We start from the raw sequence: 19,349 nt of genomic DNA, 5'->3' as shown, positions 1-19,349 counted from the left end.
TCAGGACAATAGAGACTGCAAAGTCAACGTGAACCAGAATGGTCAAAAATATTCTTATGGAGTGATGGTAAACTAGGTCTTAAATAAAGGAATTCTATCTATGCGAAACAGACCCAAGAGGTAGGATTTTCATGCTCTATTTGAGAGGATTGAAAATGGTAAATTTTGAACTAAAATTCTGAATTCGTGATTTTTAAAGATGAGATTGGAAAAGTAGATTGAGGTGACATTGAAGAGACCTTTGAATGCCAAGATGAAGGTTTCAAAAGACAACGTGTGTACAGTGGAAAGTTAACGAAATCTTCATAAATTATAAATTTCTCTCATTGTATTCTGAAAGGGAGTATCACTTCTCATTGTAATAAAGTGACTACATCAGATGCAGGAAATGCTAGAAACGCATGTGTATTCGTCCATTTTCATGTTGTTGATAAAGACATACCCGAGACTGGGTGATTTATAATGAAAAAGAGGTTGAACGGACTCACAGTTCCACGTGACTGGGGAGGCCTCATAATCATGGTGGAAGGCAAAAGGCACACCTCACATGGCAGCAGAGAAGAGAGAAAATGAGATCCAAGCAAAAGGGGTTTCCCCTTGTAAAACCATGAGGTCTCGGGAGACTTACTTGCTACCACGTGAACAGTATAGGGGAAACTACCCCAATGATTCAGTTATCTCCCACTGGGTCCATCCTACAACATGTGGGAATTATGGGAGTTACAATTCAAAATGAGATTTGGGTGAGGACACAGTCAAACCACATCAGCATGCAGTGAGGAAGCAACCAGAAAGCTTATACTGGAATGCTAACAGCAAAATGAAGAAGAGTCAATACAGCATGTCAGAGAAATGTAGAAACGAAGAAGTCATTAACCTTGATCTGAGGAGTGGTGGAGTACCATCGTTACAATCTCAGGATTTGAAGTCAGAGCAATCAAGGTTCAGTCCCTTGCCATGCTGCTCACATGTCCCATGTCTTGGTCAAGTTATTTAAACCTCTCTAATCAGAGTTTCTTCGTCTGTAAAAAGAGAATAACAATTCACACCTTGCAGTTTTCTCTACAGGTGTGAGGATTAAACAATGTGATGCATATAAATAATTCACCATAGTTTTAGCATAGTAAATTGCACAATAAATATTTGTTATCATTGCATCATTATAATTTGCATAAAATAATTACCTATCATACATTGTCCCTTCTCTGGAATGTAAGATCCCTAAGACCAGGGACTTTTGTGTGCTTTTTTTATTGATGTATCCCTGGCACCTATAAAAGATGCTCAATAAATGATGCGTTGAATAAATTATTCTTATTATTTTAACAGTGGGAACTGGAAAAATAACAAGGCTGTGGTGAAAATAGAGAAGGCAAAAGTGAAATTATTTTGAAGGCCAGATGATGAAACACATTTTTAGATGATTAATGTTGCGCTCCCATTAAGGTGTTACCTTCCGGCAAGCATCATCCATTGACTTAGACACGTTACACCTGTTCACTAGAACCAGTCAGCAAACCTACCATCCCCACTAAAATGAAGACCTAGAGTGTAGTGAAGAATATGCTTCCCAGCTCTCAGTGCTCGGAAAGGAAAGAGCTTCCTTGGTGTAGGGGAGCAGTATTTGATAACAATAGAAACACAGAGAACAGGAATTCCAAGGAGGTTTCAATTCGTAGAAGCTAGAAATGAAACTGATATGCTTCCAAAGATTATGTGGCCTTATATATATAATGTATATATAGATGACATATATAATATAATATATATGTTTATGTAATATATATTATATATAATATGTAATTATAATTTATATATAATTATATATAAATTATATAATTATATATAAATTATATAATTATATATATATAATTATATATAAATTATATAATTATATATAAATTATATAATTATAGGTATATAATTATATATTATATATGTCATATATAAATATATAACAAACTCATTTTTTTTGTTTCAATACCATATTAAGAGTTTTGTTTAAAATTCTTTTTATGGTATCTTGGTGTTAAAATTAGTTGGTCATCATCACCTCACCCATTCCTTTCTAAATTGTTTCATTTTATTCTTTGAATTAATGTTGGTTGGCAATTGAGGGTGGACAAATAGAACATTTAAAAAGCCAACAGTAACTTCTAGTTACTGAATAGAAACAGGGGACAGAGTTGAGATGAGAAAACATTTCCCAAAGTGATAGGGCTGAATATATGAGAAGCAAATCAGAACAATATTTCAGCAATAAATATGTTAGTAGGAAAATAGTACTTGTGAGTTAAATAACCAGAAAATAATTATATAAATGTCAGCAAGTAAAATTTATTGTATGGTGAATAATACAACTAAATTGGAATAGCCATTTATGCAATCAACTGTGGGAGAACAACCCTAAAATGGAAAGATTGACGGAGAGCAAATACTCATTTTGAGGTTAAAGATGCTGCCACCACATTTCTGAATGAAATAACACCTTTTACATGGATAGTAATGTTACATAATACTAAGTGATTTAGTATCTATGTTCATAGTCTTAGAGCACCATAAACCTTATCAGGAAAGGCAGGTTAAATTGGACATTTCAGAGATTTAATGTTTGAAAAACAAGCTATGGAAAAAAAAAAAAGGATAAACAAGATCTAAGAGTTTGATAAATCACTGTCAGAGCTACAATTGGACTAAGATAGCAGGTGTAGAAATAGAGGCCCCGAGGAGACAGAGGAAGCTGAAGATGAATGGTATCAAATGTTACCTTTAATGGAAAACAACTTGGACAGAATGCTCTAAGCACTCAAGTTTCTTTATTGCAACTTCGCTTGTCTTATTTTCCTTCACCACTTTGAGAGTGATGCTCCGGATCTCGGGAGCTCAGCACTGGAGTGAGGCACACAAAGTTTCATTTCACGATGCTTTGCTATTTTTTTGTAGGCTTCAACCTAAGAGAAGGCCATAAAATCGGAACAGTTTATTGCGCTGGGGCAGAAAGCATTGTCACTGAGCTGATAGGCACTACCCTGGTCTCTGAAAAGCCCAGCTTCATCACAGACAGCTTTATTTTTACCCTGCAGGCACTCTTGAAGGATTTGCTAGTATGAAAGGGAGGCTGAAACATGTCGACTTTGCCCAAGGATGTCCAGTTGAAATCACACTTGGTTGCAGGGGAGATTGTAACTCCTGGTGGCTTTCTTTGAGTTGGGCTTTATATTTCTTTTATTTTGTTTCAGTTTATCTTCTACAGATTTTACACAATACTTTTCCCCAGAGCTCAACTTTCAGTTTCACCGTGTGGAAACTTTGTTGCTTGAAAACTGATAGATCTTTGTAAGAAAGGCATATGTCTTTCAGAAAATGAATTCCGGGGTGATCAACTTTGTGCCTATGCAGATCCCCACTGGGAAGTAAATGGGATTCTTAATGTTTGATTTTAGGTATAAAATGACATATATATACTATAATTACCTCTAAATATTTTGACAGAAGTGGAATACATTACATTATCATGTTTTAAATGCCCCAAATGGAATGTTTGAATCTTGATCAAATGCAGTATCTTTGATTTTGTAAGCCCTACAGGGTATTACATAACTCTGAAAAATTCTTATTCATTTTGCTAATGAATGAATAAGGATTGGAGCTCTTACTTTATTAAAAGTATTCTAGGCATGTGAGGGATATAGAAATATCTGTCCGAATTTCTGCCTATAAAAAGTTTTCCATTGAGGTAAAGAAATAATATTTGCAATAAAAGCAAATGCTACAAAGGTAGCCTGTGAGGTGAAGCGCTAGATTCGTTCCACAATTTAAAAGAAGAAGCACCTGAGAAATCAACTAATCCAACCTCCTTGTTTTAAGGAATGTAAAAGTTTGTCCTGAAGAAGTTATCGTCATAGAATCACAGAAACCAACTCAAACCAATGTGCCCTGACTCCACGTTGAAGTCTGGACTCCAGTCTCACTGTTGCATTGCTGTAACAGCAGCAGGTGTGAAGCTGGTTGACTGTCACTGGACAGTGGTTACCGCTTTGTCTGAGTCCATGAGACAGACTGGCCCCACACGAGTTATATGAAGTGGGTTTATTCCTGACAGGCAGCCAGGAACAGTTTCCCAGCTCAAGAAAGCTGCCTGGGATAGATGGGGTCTCTTCTGCACATGCTCCACTTGCACCACAGCTGAGGCATCTCACAAAGCAGCCTGCCCTGGGTTTTGTACCCCAGAGCCACAGGACACCCTGGGCTAAAGCATGGGAAGACATCCTGTTCCCTGGCCGTTCCAACCACCTCCTTTCTTGTCACAGGATGCTGCATTCTCAGCACATTCTACCGTTATTCTTGAGAGCTACAAGTGAGAAGAGGGGAGAATTGGATCAGTCCAAGGCCACCTGGGGAACTGTCCTGCACAGGGGAGGATGAAAGCAGGTCCTTGATCCATGACAGCTGAGGTGCCAGGTAAGTTCAGTTCTTGCAGTTGACCACAGACAAACGTTATGTGCTTACTTCACGTCGGGGGAAGGAGGGGGGCAGTCTGATAGGCCAGTATTGGCATGAGGAAGGAAGAGGATGCATCCAATACCCTCCTATAGTGTGTCTTGGAAAGGAGAAAGAAAGGAAAAAGAGAATAAATATGTATTGCATGTCCACTGTATCCTAGACCTACTGATTTATATGCAGCAATTAATATTTGCTGAAGGAAAGAATGAATTCATTTATTTCTCATAACAACCTCACAGGTATGATTATTCCTAGCTTCAAAAAAAAAAAAAAAATAAGGCTTATTCGCTCAGTCAGCAAATGTTCACTCATAGCCTATTGGGTTCTAGGTCTTGTGTTAGATACAGGGGTATAAAGATGCCCCTCATTCCTATCCTATTAGAAAAGTAGACATATTGAAAATTGAGCTCCAGAACTGATATATATACTCTGCCTTGGAGTTTTATTACCATGAACTCAGAGTAGTTATAAAATAGTTTGAAGATCACACAGCTTAAAAATGGAAGAATTAGCTTTCCAAACCAGAGCTTTTAAAATGTATTTTAGAATCCCTAGCCTTTCCATTATAACTCACAGCCTGCCATTTGAGAGGGCGGCAGAGAAAATGATGTCATCTAGGTAGAACGTATTTGAGTGAGGAAATGAGAGTAAGACGAACAGGAGCCCACTCGCAAGCACAGGGGAAGAAGCTACAGGAGACAGCTGTTTAAATGGATTCAAACCCAAACATCTTGAGTCAATGAGAGATTCTGCACCCAGAGAGAAGTTTGCAAAATCAGAAGATGCTGGGAGAGAAATGTACTGTGTCTGGCAGACCAAAAGGAGTTAAAGAGAAATTAACCAAGTGCAGCAAAGATAATTTTTCTTGAATGCAGAATTCATACACAAATACATTCTCTTCTCTGTTCTTTCCTGTGTCTCATATACACCCTCACATATGTGCTACAACCCAGTGGTTCCAAATCCTCCCCCCGCCTCTCCCTGCCTCCAATCCCTGCAATACATGCAAACCTGCCCAGAAGTCTCTTTGAAATCCATGGGACAGAGTGGAGGACTGAGGACGTATCTAATTTCAAAAGTTATGGCCCTATTCTGTGCTGGTATAGACTAGGGGCTTATACTGAAGTAGCCCAGAGACTGCTTTTGAAATCAGGATACTTGTGAGTCTGAGAGTCGGGCATGCATGTGGAGTGTGGAAAACAAGAAACACCTATTATGGAATCATTTTTCCCCCTTTGGCTTAAGTTGTGTTTTTTTTTCAAATTAGCATTATACTTTAAGTTCTGGGATACAAGTGCAGGACGTGCAGGTTTGTTATATAGGTATACACGTGCTATGGTGGTTTGCTGCACTCATCAACCCGTCATCTACATTAGGTAGTTCTCCTAATGCTGTCCCTCCCCTAGCCCTTCACCCCACAACAGGCCCCAGTGTGTGATGTTCCCCTCCCTGTGTCTATGAGTTCTCATTGTTCAACACCCGCTTATGGGTAAGAACATGTTGTGTTTGGTTTTCTGTTCCTGTGTTAATTTGCTGAGAATGATGGTTTCCAGCTTCATCCATGTCCCTGCAAAGGACATGAACTCATCCTTTTTATGGTTGCTTAGTATTCCATGGTATATATGTGCCACATTTTCTTTATGCAGTCTATCATGATGGGTATTTGGGTTGGTTCCGAGTCTTTGCTACTGTGAATAGTGCTTCAGTAAACATATGTGTGCGTGTGTCTTTATAGTAGAATGATTTATAATCCTTTGGTATATAGCCAGTAATGGGTTCTATTATAATCCCATTACTGGTATTTACCATTCTTAAAAGCGAGGCAGCCTTTTGAAAAACTGAGGCATGTGAACTTGTGTTCGATATGTAGATGTAAGAATCTCAGTGTTTATATCTAAAACAACTGTAATGAAAAAGTAGAATTGTCCTCAGAGCGGTTGAAATGGTTTGGCCCTGTCCCCGTTCAAATCTCAACTTGAATTATATCTCCCAGAATTTCCACATGTTATGCGAGGGACCCAGAGGGAGGTAACTGAATCGTGGGGGCCAGTCTTTCCCATGCTATTCTTGTGATAGTGAATAAGTCTCTTGAGATCTGATGGGTTTTTCTGGGATTTCTGCTTTTGCTTCTTCCTCATTCTCTCTTGCTGCCACGATGTAAGAAGTGCCTTTCACCTCCTGCCATGATTCCGAGGCCTCCCCAGCCTTGTGGAACTGTAAGTCCAATTAAACCTCTTTTTCTTTCCAGGCTCAGGTATGTCTTTATGAGCAGCATAAAATGGACTGGTGCAGCAGTTTTGTAATTCTCTTACAGATGAGTACTAACAACACTGGCCTATAATGTTTGAACATACACGTAACTATTGTGAAATAAGCACAGTGGAAATGAGTAAAGGGCTTGTGGCTATTGTATTCATTTTTCCAAACCCCTAGAGTAGAACAAAATACTGAATACTGCTCCCACCCCCGCAAATAAATGACAACTCAGGGCTGCAAAAGGGTCAGTGGTTTCAGTGGACCCAACTCACTCCATATATTTTCTATACCCTGAGAAAATGTGACCAAAATATTAAACTGTAAAAATCACAGAACCTTAAAATGTTTTAGACTCAAGGCAATGTTAGAGATCGTCTGGTTCAGTGATTGTTAATCTTTTGGCGAATGGAAATAATCTAATGTAATTTGGTGACTCCCTGAAAAACATGCACATGTGTATGTTAATACAAATTTTCATACAATTTTTGGGAGTTCAGGATTTTCTTAAACTCCCTATTGCCAGATTAAAAATTCCAGAGCTAGTGAAACCCTCAATTAAATCAAAGCTCCTCACTTTGCAGAGTTCAAGTGCCCTGCCCAGGGTCACATGGCTACCTGGTTGGAGCAGAATAGGGATCGCATAAGCCAATCTGATTGACTACCCACATCTGGTTAGACTTACCACCCAAACTACAGCAGCCCTTTGTCCAAGGGACTTAAAATCACCTCCTAAAGTTAACCATCAGGTTTCTTCTTGTTCTAACTTACGATTATGCCTTATCTAGCTCCATTAGTAACTTTTTAGATAGGCTTGAACTAAAAGATACTTTTTAATTGGGTGGTATTATTTCCATTTGATTAACTGCGTTTTCTGTTCTGCTCTTCCTATTGTGTGTGTGTGTGTGTGTGTGTGTGTTTAAAGTTTTCTTGTTATTTTGAAATGCCAAGGTAATATATCTCTTTAAGAGGTGGTAGAAAACATTTTAAGACCACTCATGATCATCCCAGGGATAGTCCTCAGTGTATCAGATATTCATGCTGCCACATTAAATTGCTTGAATGTAAATTGAGATTCTAGAGTAAATAGGCTTTAAAATATCGGAGGCGTTATCACTTCTATTGAAAGTCATAGGATGATAATCTAAAGTAGATGTTGTCAGGTTTTCTGATGAGGTAGGCATGCTGATCTTAATACACAGATTTAAAGAATGACATTCCTAGGACCAGCAGGTGACTGGAGGTTACAATGCTATATACCATTGCAATAATGGAGATGATTTATATACTAATATGGACCCATTGTCTTTTCATTTTAGCAACACCAACGGGCAGGAAACGTCTGAGTTATGGACATGTGATTTTTTTCTAACCTCATTTTTCTCTTCTCAGCCAGAAGAAGGGTTCATCATGACTCCTTTGTTCTCTGTTTGTGTCTTGAAAATAGTCCTATCATTGATTTATTAGGCCACATATTATTTGTTTATTTTTCTGTCTCCTCAAATAGACTCTTAGCTTATTAAGCCCTGAGACTCTGTCCTTTTATACTATGAAAGCACAGTAATTAGCACAGTGCCCAACACATACTAAATGCTCAATAAATAACTGTTGAATTAATAACCAAGGGAAGCAAATTATATTAATTTTATGCATACTCCATTAACTGAGGACATAATCAATCACAGAAAAACTTTAATAAAAACTACAACAAAGAGAAATTTTTTGCCATCCCTTCATTAAAATTGTTTGTCATGATGCATTCTGCTACACCAGGAAAAAAAAAAAAATGGAACAAGGGGACAGGACCATTGCTCCTTCAGACGTAGAAGAGATTGAGAAGGTCATAAACTTACAGATTTGCTGAAATTTATTAGGATATTTGAGAAGGGATTTCTAAAGTATTTGGTAGAAATTAGATTTTCCTTCTATCCCCCAATAAACCAAAGAGACTGAGTTTCCAAACACAAACGCTATAAATACAGCTTAAGGTAGAATTGTCCTGAGACTTCATCGTTATCTATAGAGGTTGGATTAACATTTCAGGACAGGTCTTATTGACACATCAGATATTCAAGGGCAAAGCTATGTTTCATAAGACATCTTTGTATCCCCAGTACTAACTATATATTCTGGAGCACAGGTGTTTTATATACATCATACACACACACACACACACACATCTTAGATATAGATACACACCATATAGATATAGTTATATACCTCATGTAGATATAGATGTATATATAAGTATATATATTGTTGTGTGAAGTCAGGGACCCCGAATGGAGCGACTGGATGGGGCGACAGCAGAGGAACATAAATTGTGAAGATTTCGTGTACATTTATCATTTCCCAAATAATACTTTTATAATTTCTTATGCCTGTCTTACTTTAATCTATTAATCCTGTTATCTTTGTAAGCTGAGGATATACATCACCTCAGGACCACTGTGATAATTGCGTTAACTGTACCAATTCATGGTAAAACATGTGTTTGAGCAGTATGATATCAGTGCACCTTGAAAAAGAACAGAATAACAGCGATTTTTAGGGAACAAGGGAAGACAACCATAAGGTCTGACTGACTGTGGGGTTAGGCAAAAAGAGCCATATTTTTCTTCTTGCAGACAGCCTGTAAATGGATGTGTAAGTAGGGAAGATATCGCTAAATTCTTTTCCTAGCAAGGAATATTAATATTAATATCCTGGGAAAGGAATGCATTCCTGGGGGGAGGTCTATAAACAGCCACTCTGGGAGTGTCTATCTTATGTGGTTGAGATAAGGACTGAGATACATCCTGGTCTCCTGCAGAACCCTCAGGCTTATTAGGGTGGGGAAAAACTCCGCCCTGGCAAATTTGTGGTCAGACTGGTTCTCTGCTCTCGAACCCTGTTTTCTGTTGTTTAAGATATTTATCAAGACAATATGTGCACCGCTGAACCTAGACTCTTAATCAGTCATTCTGCTTTTGCCCTTTGCCTTGTGATCTTTCTTGGACCCTTGTCAGTAGTTCTCCTTTTTGCTCTTTTAAGCACGTGACCTACTTTCTGTTCTTATACCCTCTCCCCTTTTGAAACCCTTAATAAAATACTAGCTAGTTTGAGGCTCAGGTGGGCATCACGGTGCTATCAATATGTGATGTCACCCCCGGCGCCCAGCTGTAAAATTCCTCTTTTTGTACTCTTTATTTCTTAGCCAGCCAACACTTATGGAACATAGAAATAACCTACATTGAAATATTGGGGAGTAGTCCCCCAATAATATATAATATATATATACATCAAGTTTTGTTATATTGGTGTTCATCTATGTCAAGTCATTTTTGACAGATGCTTAGAAAACCCTACCATCAACTTTATTTCTTCTATCCAACTGCCTAAGAATCTATAAATTAATCTCTTTAAGTTGTTCTTCTAGTACTTGGAGTTTTTAAAAAGAGTTAAATAACATTCTGCAGAATTTCTTAAAGCATGTAGCATGGTATTGTGTCTTGTGACTATCCAAGAGGGGAGATACATTCCACCAGCTTTTCCAAACATATCTGACCCAAAAACTTTTTTCAAAAAACATATTTTTTGACTACTGTTACACAGAACACCCATTAGCAATGAATACAGTGAACTAATTCAAACAAATGTATTATAGTTTCCTTGCCATAAATAAAGTTTAGGGGGCCTTACTGTGTAGAAAAACTCTTGAGAAAGTACTTAAAGTAAAAGGAAAGAAAAGGAAGAGATCCTAAGAGTAAATGCCATTATTTTGCAATGAATGTGTTATTTCCCCAAAGTGCTCACTGCTCTTCCTTTCCTTGGGAGAGTGGGGCATGAAATATACTCATGTTCTCAGGCTGTGGTTGCTACAAATAACGATAACAACAGTAATCATTCATGGTTATTGAGTAGTGTCAGAAAACAATGTGAACGTTTTTATGTTTCTGCATGGTCATGACTTTCTGAGCAAAAATTATTGGCAAACTGGCTGAAAGGATAAGTGAATGGTGAAAGCCCTGAAAGCTAAAACCAGTGAAATATCCGGGGTCAATGTACAGGTTTTTCTCTTTTGGAGCCATGTGTTCATGTTTCAAAGAATTGTAAACACCTAAGGACCTTCTCGCATTTGTCTCAGAGAAGACTTGTTTACATCACAGACCAAAAATTTTTCTGTTTTTCTTAGGAAGCAGGAGGGGTAGTTGTTTAGCTCCTATGTAAGCTCTGAGGTTTATAATTGCAAGGCTTCTTTATCTCCTGTGTACAAATCCTGCTTTTCATGCACAGGAAATATCTGCCCTCATCATTTTGCTCTATGGAGGACTGGGGATGGGAAACTGATGATAAGATCACCAGTAAGTAATCAGTCTGCTTCCAATCCAGAAACCTTTGTTGACTGTCAGGATAAAATAAATCAATACAGACATGAAGAACGTGTCAAGCCCTTATTATGTTCCAGGTACTGTGCTAAGAGCTCTGTGTACAATATCATGTTTAATCTTCACATACCTTTACAGTGTGAGCATATGAGGTAAGTATTAGGATTGATTTATAGATGATGAGGCTGAGGGTCAGAACTGCTAAGTGACCAGTCAGCCCAGGTTCACACTGCCCATAATCAGTCGGGGTGCACTTCTAACCCAAGTCAGAAGGATTCATACTCATTCCCTTAGATGTAGCTTCTTACGAGGAGGGATTCTATCTGTTTTGTTCATTGATGTATCCCTAATGCCAAGAAGAATGTTTTGTATTCAATAAGTGCTCAAAAAACATATGTTGACTGATTATTGTACTATTCTATTAGAATAGTACAATAATTTCTAATTCTAATAGGAATTAGAAATGTGGGTAACATTCTTGGGAACTAAATTCCAGTTAGCAAGTCACTAAAAGTGCCATTATATAGGTTACATTTAATTCAACTATGGATTCTTCTAAAATTTTTAAAGAACACATCACAGAAATATTTAGAACCTTAAAATAAGTCATAGATAGAAAGCACTTAGATTTGGTATATATGGCTTGTATTTAAACTGAATTCATTCTAAATAGAGTGAAAGAAACACATTTGTAGTTACACACTAAACAAATAACATTTTTAGGCCCAGCATGGTGGCTCACACCTGTAATCCCAGCACTTTGGGAGTCCAAGGCAGGCAGATCACCTGAGGTCAGGAGTTCAAGACCAGCCTTGCCAACATGGCAAAATGCCATCTCTGCTAAAAATACAAACATTAGCTGGGTGTGGGTGCACATGCCTGTAATCCTAGCTACTCAGGATGCTGGGGTAGGAGAATCGCTTGAACCCGGGAGGCAGGGGTTGCAGTGAGCCGAGATCATGCCACTGCATGCTAGCCTGGGAGACAAAGTGAGACTCCATCTAAAAAAAAAAGGGAAAAATTTGTCTCATAACAGAGTAAAGATTAATTATTTGCATTATGATTAGTATAACAGATTTCTAAGAAAGTAATAAAATGTAGTTCAGTTTGGCTAATTATATTAGAATAAAATGTACACGAATAAAATCTGCATATAAATAGAAAGGAGGGAGAACTTGACCTTAGGTAGTAAATTTATTCATATTTCCATGAAATGTATTAATTACCACAATGAATTGTGTTAAAATATATAATCCAATTCGTAGTCTACTCAACCTATAGAATATAGTTAGAACTATATATCTGGATATACAGAAACTGAAGCAAATTGATGTGTGTGTGTATATATATAAAAAACATATTTCTGTATGCAATTTTAAGATTTATAGCAACTAAAGAATATATGAACAATAAATTTAGATACTGGCTACATGGCTGTGATAATTAATGCCAAACTAGGGAACAACTTCAGCTAATGGAAAATATAAACACAGGTTTTAATTGGACTAAAGGGACTCCTAGTGCCATTAATAACAGATTTTGAAACACACAAAATAAATGTCCTCTAGCAACCACTTTCAATACAACAGTGGACCAAAAAGAGTTTTTTACTTCAACCTTAATTCCTATATGAGAACTGCATTTGCCATTAAATCACTGACTTTACTTCTTGTTTATATCATTAACTTGCGCTTAGGGACTACGTACATATTAAATTCTCACTTTGGCGTTGGCATCCAAGTGGATATATGATAAATTTAGAAAGAGCCATTATTGTTTCTTTCAAACCATAAAAATTATGAGCACAGTGGAACTTTCTCTAGAAAAACAGGTTAAAATTATTTTTGTATTTATTCCGAGTCTTTCTGAGCAAGACCTATTTTTTCATACCAGATTATAAAACTATTGATTTTTAACTAGGAATTAAGAAACTTCAGAAATTGGAAACCTATCAATCTTTTTTCTCCTCCATGCCCTAATAGCATCTTATTCTTTTGCTAAATTGACATTTTAAAGTAATTTCATCTATGGACTTTCTAGGCTCTTTATTCCTAGACTTGGAGTTTCTATCTTGCTACATCTGTCTAAGACTTTTCCTTCTTTGCTTCTGCTCGTGAGTTTTTTAAAGTAAAGGTTTCCATTGAAAGACAGGTCAACTTCCTGGAGCTGAAACTGGGCCAACGTTTGGATTTGAAGGTAGAGACTTTATCACTCAAAACTCTGAAAAGAGGGGTGATGGTCAAATGTGGTTCACAGTTACTATATATCGCTGAGTCTGGAACCTGAGCTATCCTTGCATTATAGTTATGACTTTATTAAAATAGAAACCATCTAAAACTCTGAATGTCAAAGGATTTGGAATGGTTTCCAAGCATTGGTATTCTAAATGGGGTGCAAATTGAATCAGAGAAAGTTCACATTGGGTGATTATCCCTATAAATACAAAGTATAAGTCTCAAAGGCAAATGATACATCTAGAGCTGCTAAACCAAAATTTCTTGTTTATAGTAATAAAATCTGTGCACAAGCTAGGAAGATAGTTTCAGGGCACAGACAAAGGCTCTTTTAAACAAGTGATATTCGCAGGAGGTGGTCTATTGATGAAACAAGAGGCAGAGAGAGACTTTATATTATGAACAAGTATAGAATTGGCTATCTTCATCCACTAGCGAAGAAGTAAAGCATAAGAGAATAAATAGTAGGTAATGATTACAGTTCCTGCCAGTCCGGAATACAACCTTAGACTCTTCTTTCATGCAAACTCCTGGTGAAGATTTGTTTAAAGAAAAGCTGATTTTAAAACTGATGAATAATTTTAAAAGAAGCCAAAATGAGATCTAAACCAAGATACTACAGGAAGAGAAGGCTTTTGGAAAAGCAAAAATAAAAGGCAGTCAAAGAATACTCACCAGAAAATGGTTGTTACAGACCAGACAAAAGTTATTATAAAATGCCATCCATGATTTAAAAAAATTTAGTCAATTTGACTCTGAATTTAGAACACTAAACAAAGACAGAGAAAGTCAGGTGAGTGGTAACAAGACAATGGAAAAAGATTAAATGTGAGCTGGGCCGGCAGATATCAGAAAATGGAAGGGGAAAAATCACAGAACTTAGGGAGAAATTAGAAGCAACACAAATGATAATTGATACTGCTAAACAGGAAGGAACATGGGGGAAAGATGAAAATCAGGAAAGTGAAATGGAATTTGATAAAGAATTTAAACGAATAAAAGAAAATGATAGATACAGAAAAAAGGCAGATGAGATCCAATGTACATATAATCAGTCTGACAAAAAGAAACAACGACAATAAAAAAATAACATATAATATAATACATTTAAATGTAGAATACAATAAAGCTCTTCAGAAATAAACCCTTCAATTTACAGTTTGGAAAAGTGCACATGACATGAGAAAAAAATGAATGATTTCAGTTATCTGAATAAGTTACTTGATTTTTTTTAAAAAAAAGACATAATCCCTTTTCAAATCTGAGAAAAAAATCAAATTATCATTTGATTTAAAATAATTACTTTCAGCCTCAGATTTATCCAGTACAGCATACACTGCCTGTGGACAATAGAATAATAGCTTTTAAACATATCTCAAGAAAATAAGCAATGACTTAAAAATCTTACACTCAAACAGTGATAAAAGAATGAAAAATCAGATCTACATTATTGAACATAGAAAAAAAAACTAGTTGTTATTATTAAATTCAGTGTTAAGATTTAAATAAATGTGGGAATTGCAGTTATGTGACAGTATTCATATCTTATAAACCTTTATAATCAAGAAATCATGTAGCACCAAAAAGTGAGACAGGGAAGGGAGAGGAAAAGTAGAAGTATAAAACTACAAGTTTATCCATTTTTAACAGCTAAAATTAAAAACATATCATTTAAAGTTAGAAATCAAGTGACAGAGGTGAAAGTATATGTGACAATAAAAATGTATATAATTGGCAATATAAATGAACTAAAATTTGATTATTTAAATGGTATAAGTGGAAGGACAATAGATAGATTAATATACAATAGGAAGTCAAGTAAAAGAATTGTAAAGGTTTACAGTCCTAAGAAGTCAACCAAAAAAGTATTTAAATTTTTAAAGAACGTATTTGGACTAGAGGGAGTGGAAAAGAGCAAGACAGAGAAACATGCATTTTATTTATGTCTAGTACTGATCTTATATTACTTTTTTCTTTTTTCTTTCTGAGATGGAGTCTCGCTCTGTTGCCCAGGCTGGAGTGCAGTGGCATGATCTCAGCTCACTGGAACCTCTGCCACCCAGGTTCAAAGGATTCTGCTGCCTCAGCCTCCGAGTAGCTGGGATTACAGGTGCCCGCCAGCATGCCCGACTAATTTTTTTTTTTTTTTTTTCGGATTTTTAGTAGAGACAGGGTTTCACCATATTGGTCAAGCTTGTCTTGAACTCCTGACCTCAAGCAATCCACCTGCTTTAGCCTCCCAAAGTGCTGGGATTACAGGCGTGAGCCACCGTGCCCAGCTGTATTACTTTTAAACTTTGTGACTATACCATTTTGAAAACAAAACAAAACAAAAATTTTATAATGAAATTAAGCAACAGTATGAGAATAAATCAAGCAAATGCAAACAAAAAGAAAACAAGGCTTTTGATTGTAATATAGGACTAAGTTAAGTTCAAGTCAGAAAAAAACTGAAAGTTACTTTATATACCTAAAGAGTGGAATTTGCAATGACTATATAACAGTTTGGAACTTATATGCACTAAATAAATACACTATCAACCATCAAAAAGCAAAATCTTTGAATGTAAGAAGAAATATGCAAAAATACATCAATATCAGAAAATTATGATTTATTTCTTTCAGTCCATGAGAGATTAAGTAAACAAAAAATAAGTGATTTATAAAACCTAAACATATAATTAATAAAGTAGAACACATTGACACTCTTCTCCAAACCCCACAATGCACACATATATATCCCACACACACTCAAAGTAGAGACTATATCTTCTCTCCTAGGTGCACAGAGCATTCCGAAAATATTTTACCATATTAGGTACAAAAATACTTCCATAAATTATAACTATTTAAAACAACATTGTCTGGTTACAATAAAATAAAACTTGAAATTATCAACAAGGTACAAGGGGAAGGTATAAAACAATGCTCAGAAAAACTTATAATCTTCGAAGAAATTAAAATAACTAGAAAACCCACTCAATAAATTAGTAACAGGATTAAAAAACCAAACTAGCAAATAAACATAAAGGCAGGAATCAACGAAATAGGAAAGAGAAAAAGTGTGAACTGATGATATATTCCAGTTCTTCCACTTAAAAAAAGTCAGTATAACAGTTGAATCCTCATATAAATTAATCAAAGGAGAAAAAGCATACACTCTAAAATAATAAATGCTACAGGAAAAATAATGGAGACATAGAAGATATTCTAAGAATCATAGAAAATGACGTTTTCAATTCTCTGCAAATAAGTTTGAAAACCTGAAAGTAAAGGATAATTTTCTTTAAAAATATCATTTATAAAAGTGATTTCAAAAAGGATAAGTCTAAAAAGATGGGTTACCACAAAAGAAAAAAGTTACAAAAGAGTAGCATGAAAAATGAAAATTATCCCCCAAAAAATTGTTTATGAAAGGAAAGTAACAATGTTGTAAATGACACATAAAGTCCTGATTACAGTCATGCTTCCCTGTACTTGGGTGATTAGTTACACGACCCTTGCCTATACCTAAACCTGCACATACTTAAGTCCCACAACCAGTCCTGGGGAACCTGTGTGGATGAAAACTCAGTTCTCTGTATATGCAAGTTTAGCATCCCATGAATACTGTATAAAAATCTGCTTATAAATAAACCTTACTGTAAAAACCCTTGTTGTTCAGGGGTAAACTGTACTATGTAATGGTAGCACACAAAGAAAAGGAAACTACCTTAATCATTAAAGCAGGCTGTATAAATAAATTACCAGAAAAACAGGCCAACAGAATATTGAATGAATTAACTCAGTAAGACTGGGAATGAAAAGTTGTTTCAATGATAGGAAATATATGAAATATGTCATATCCATAGAAAAAAGAAAATTCAATGATTACTCAGCTGCTAAAAAGGCATATAATAAAATGTGTTGTTATTCTTGATTTAAACTCCTTTAAAAAGAATAAATGGGCACTTACCTTGCAATAGATAATGTTGAAACATACCTGTTTCAATCTAAAAAACAACATTATTCTTAACTGAGAAATGAAAGACACCTTCCCATCGAGGCAAAAACAAAACAAAGGTATTTACTATGGTCACTATAGATTTATTCTGGCAGTACTATTCAGCACAACAAGACAAGAGAAAGAAATTGATGACATACTAACTCAAAAGAAACTGATCATTATTTTTGTTTGTAAAACCTAGGAATAAATTTAATATGAAAGTGCAGGGTCAGTAAGAAGAAAGCAAAAATTCTATTAATAAATAAAAGTGAACAACTGACAAAATGAAAAGCTATATAATGTGCTCTGATAAGAAGTTTTAATATAAAGATTTCAGCTTTTACTTGGAATTAGACAACCTGAAAAAGAAAGTAATGAGGAGAGTTGGGAAGAGTACTATAAGAAAAATATAAAACCATAAACATTAATTCAGTGTGATACTCATAAATAGTATGATAGACAAATTAACTGAAAAGCACTGAAATTGCTAGGTCAAATGGTATCTCTGCCTTTAGGTCTTTGAGGAATTGCCACACTGTTTTCCACAATGGTCGAACTAATTTACACTCCCATCAACAGTGTATAAGCATTCCTTTTTCTCCACAACCTTGCTAGCACCTGTTATTATTTTTTTTTTTTTTACTTTTTCTAAGAGCCATTCTGACTGGTGTGAGATGGTATCTCATTGTAGTTTTGATTTGCATTTCTCTAATGATCAGTGATGTGTAAAAATAAATTCAAATGCACATAGATATACTTTGATAAATATGACTTTTTAGACTAATGTGGAAAAAATGAACTGATCAATAAACATTCTTTATATTAATGGTAGTCATCTAGGAAAAAAATGGGTTTATACCTCACACTTTAAAACAACTTCTGTTTTAAAAATTTTTTAACTTTTAAGTTCAGGGGTATATAGGTAAAATTGTATCAAGGGGGTTTGTTGTACGGATTCTTTTGTCACCCAGGTATTAAGCCTAGTACACATTAGTTATTTTTTCTGATCCCTTCTCCGCTCCCACCCTCTACCCTTTGTTAGGCCCCAGTGTCTGTTGTTTTCCCTCTATGTGTCCATATGTTCTCATAATTTAGCTCCCACTTGTAAGTGAGAACGTGTGGTATTTGGTTTTCTGTTCCTGCATTAATTGGCTAAGGATAAAGGCCTCCAGCTCTATCCATCTTCCTGCAAAGGACATGATCTGATTATTTTTTATGGCTGCATAGCATTCCACATTTTCTTCATCAAGTCTACCATTGATGGGCATTTAGGTTAATTCCATGTGTTTGCTAATGTGAATAGTGATGGAATAAATGTATGTGTGTATGTGTCTTCATGACAGAATGATTTATATTCCTTTGGGTACATACTCAGTACCGAAATTGCTAGGTCAAATGGTATTTCTGCCTTTAGGTCTTTGAGGAATTGCCACACTGTTTTCCACAATGGTCGAACTAATTTACACCCCCATCAACAGTGTATAAGCATTCCTTTTTCTCCACAACCTTGCTAGCACCTGTTATTTTTTTTTTTTTTTTTACTTGTTACTAAGAGCCATTCTGACTGGTGTGAGATGGTATCTCATTGTAGTTTTGATTTGCATTTCTCTAATGATCAGTGATGTTGAGTTGTTATATGCTTGTTGGTCACATGTATATCTTCTTTGGACAAGTGTCTGTTCATGTCCATTGCCCACTTTTTTACTTCCAATTATGTGATCAATTTTAGAGTAAGTGCCTTGTGGTGATGAGAAGAATGTATAGTCAACTGTTTTTGAATGGAGAGTTTTGTAAATATCTGTCAGGTCCATTTAATCCAGTGATGAGTTCAGATCTGGGATATCTTTGTGAATTTTCAGTTTGATGATCTATCTAATACTGTCGTGAGGGTCTTGAAGTCTCCCAGTATTATTGTGTGGGGGTAAATGCCTCTTTAAATGTCCCTAAGAGCTTGCTTTAGGAATCCGGGTGCTCCTGTGTTAGGTGCATATATATTTAGAATAGCTA

General features: G+C 35.9%; 1 protein-coding gene across 1 annotated transcript in view; it reads right to left on the bottom strand.

Annotated features, from left to right (window-relative positions):
* Positions 1-455: 455 nt before the first annotated feature.
* TUSC3 (tumor suppressor candidate 3) overlaps positions 456-19,349 on the bottom strand; it is a 435,781-nt gene continuing 416,887 nt past the window's right edge. Inside the window, exon 9 of the mRNA XM_065518904.1 lies at positions 456-1,022. Within this exon, the coding sequence (XP_065374976.1) occupies positions 994-1,022 (29 nt within the window). The 3' untranslated portion in view covers positions 456-993. The remainder of the gene's footprint in view (positions 1,023-19,349) is intronic.

This window comes from Macaca fascicularis, chromosome 8 (assembly GCF_037993035.2).
Source record: "Macaca fascicularis isolate 582-1 chromosome 8, T2T-MFA8v1.1".
In the NCBI taxonomy this organism is placed as follows: Eukaryota; Metazoa; Chordata; class Mammalia; order Primates; family Cercopithecidae; genus Macaca; species Macaca fascicularis.
The sequence above is the reverse complement of the archived record's forward strand: the minus strand, read 5'-3'. Positions and strand labels throughout refer to the sequence as shown.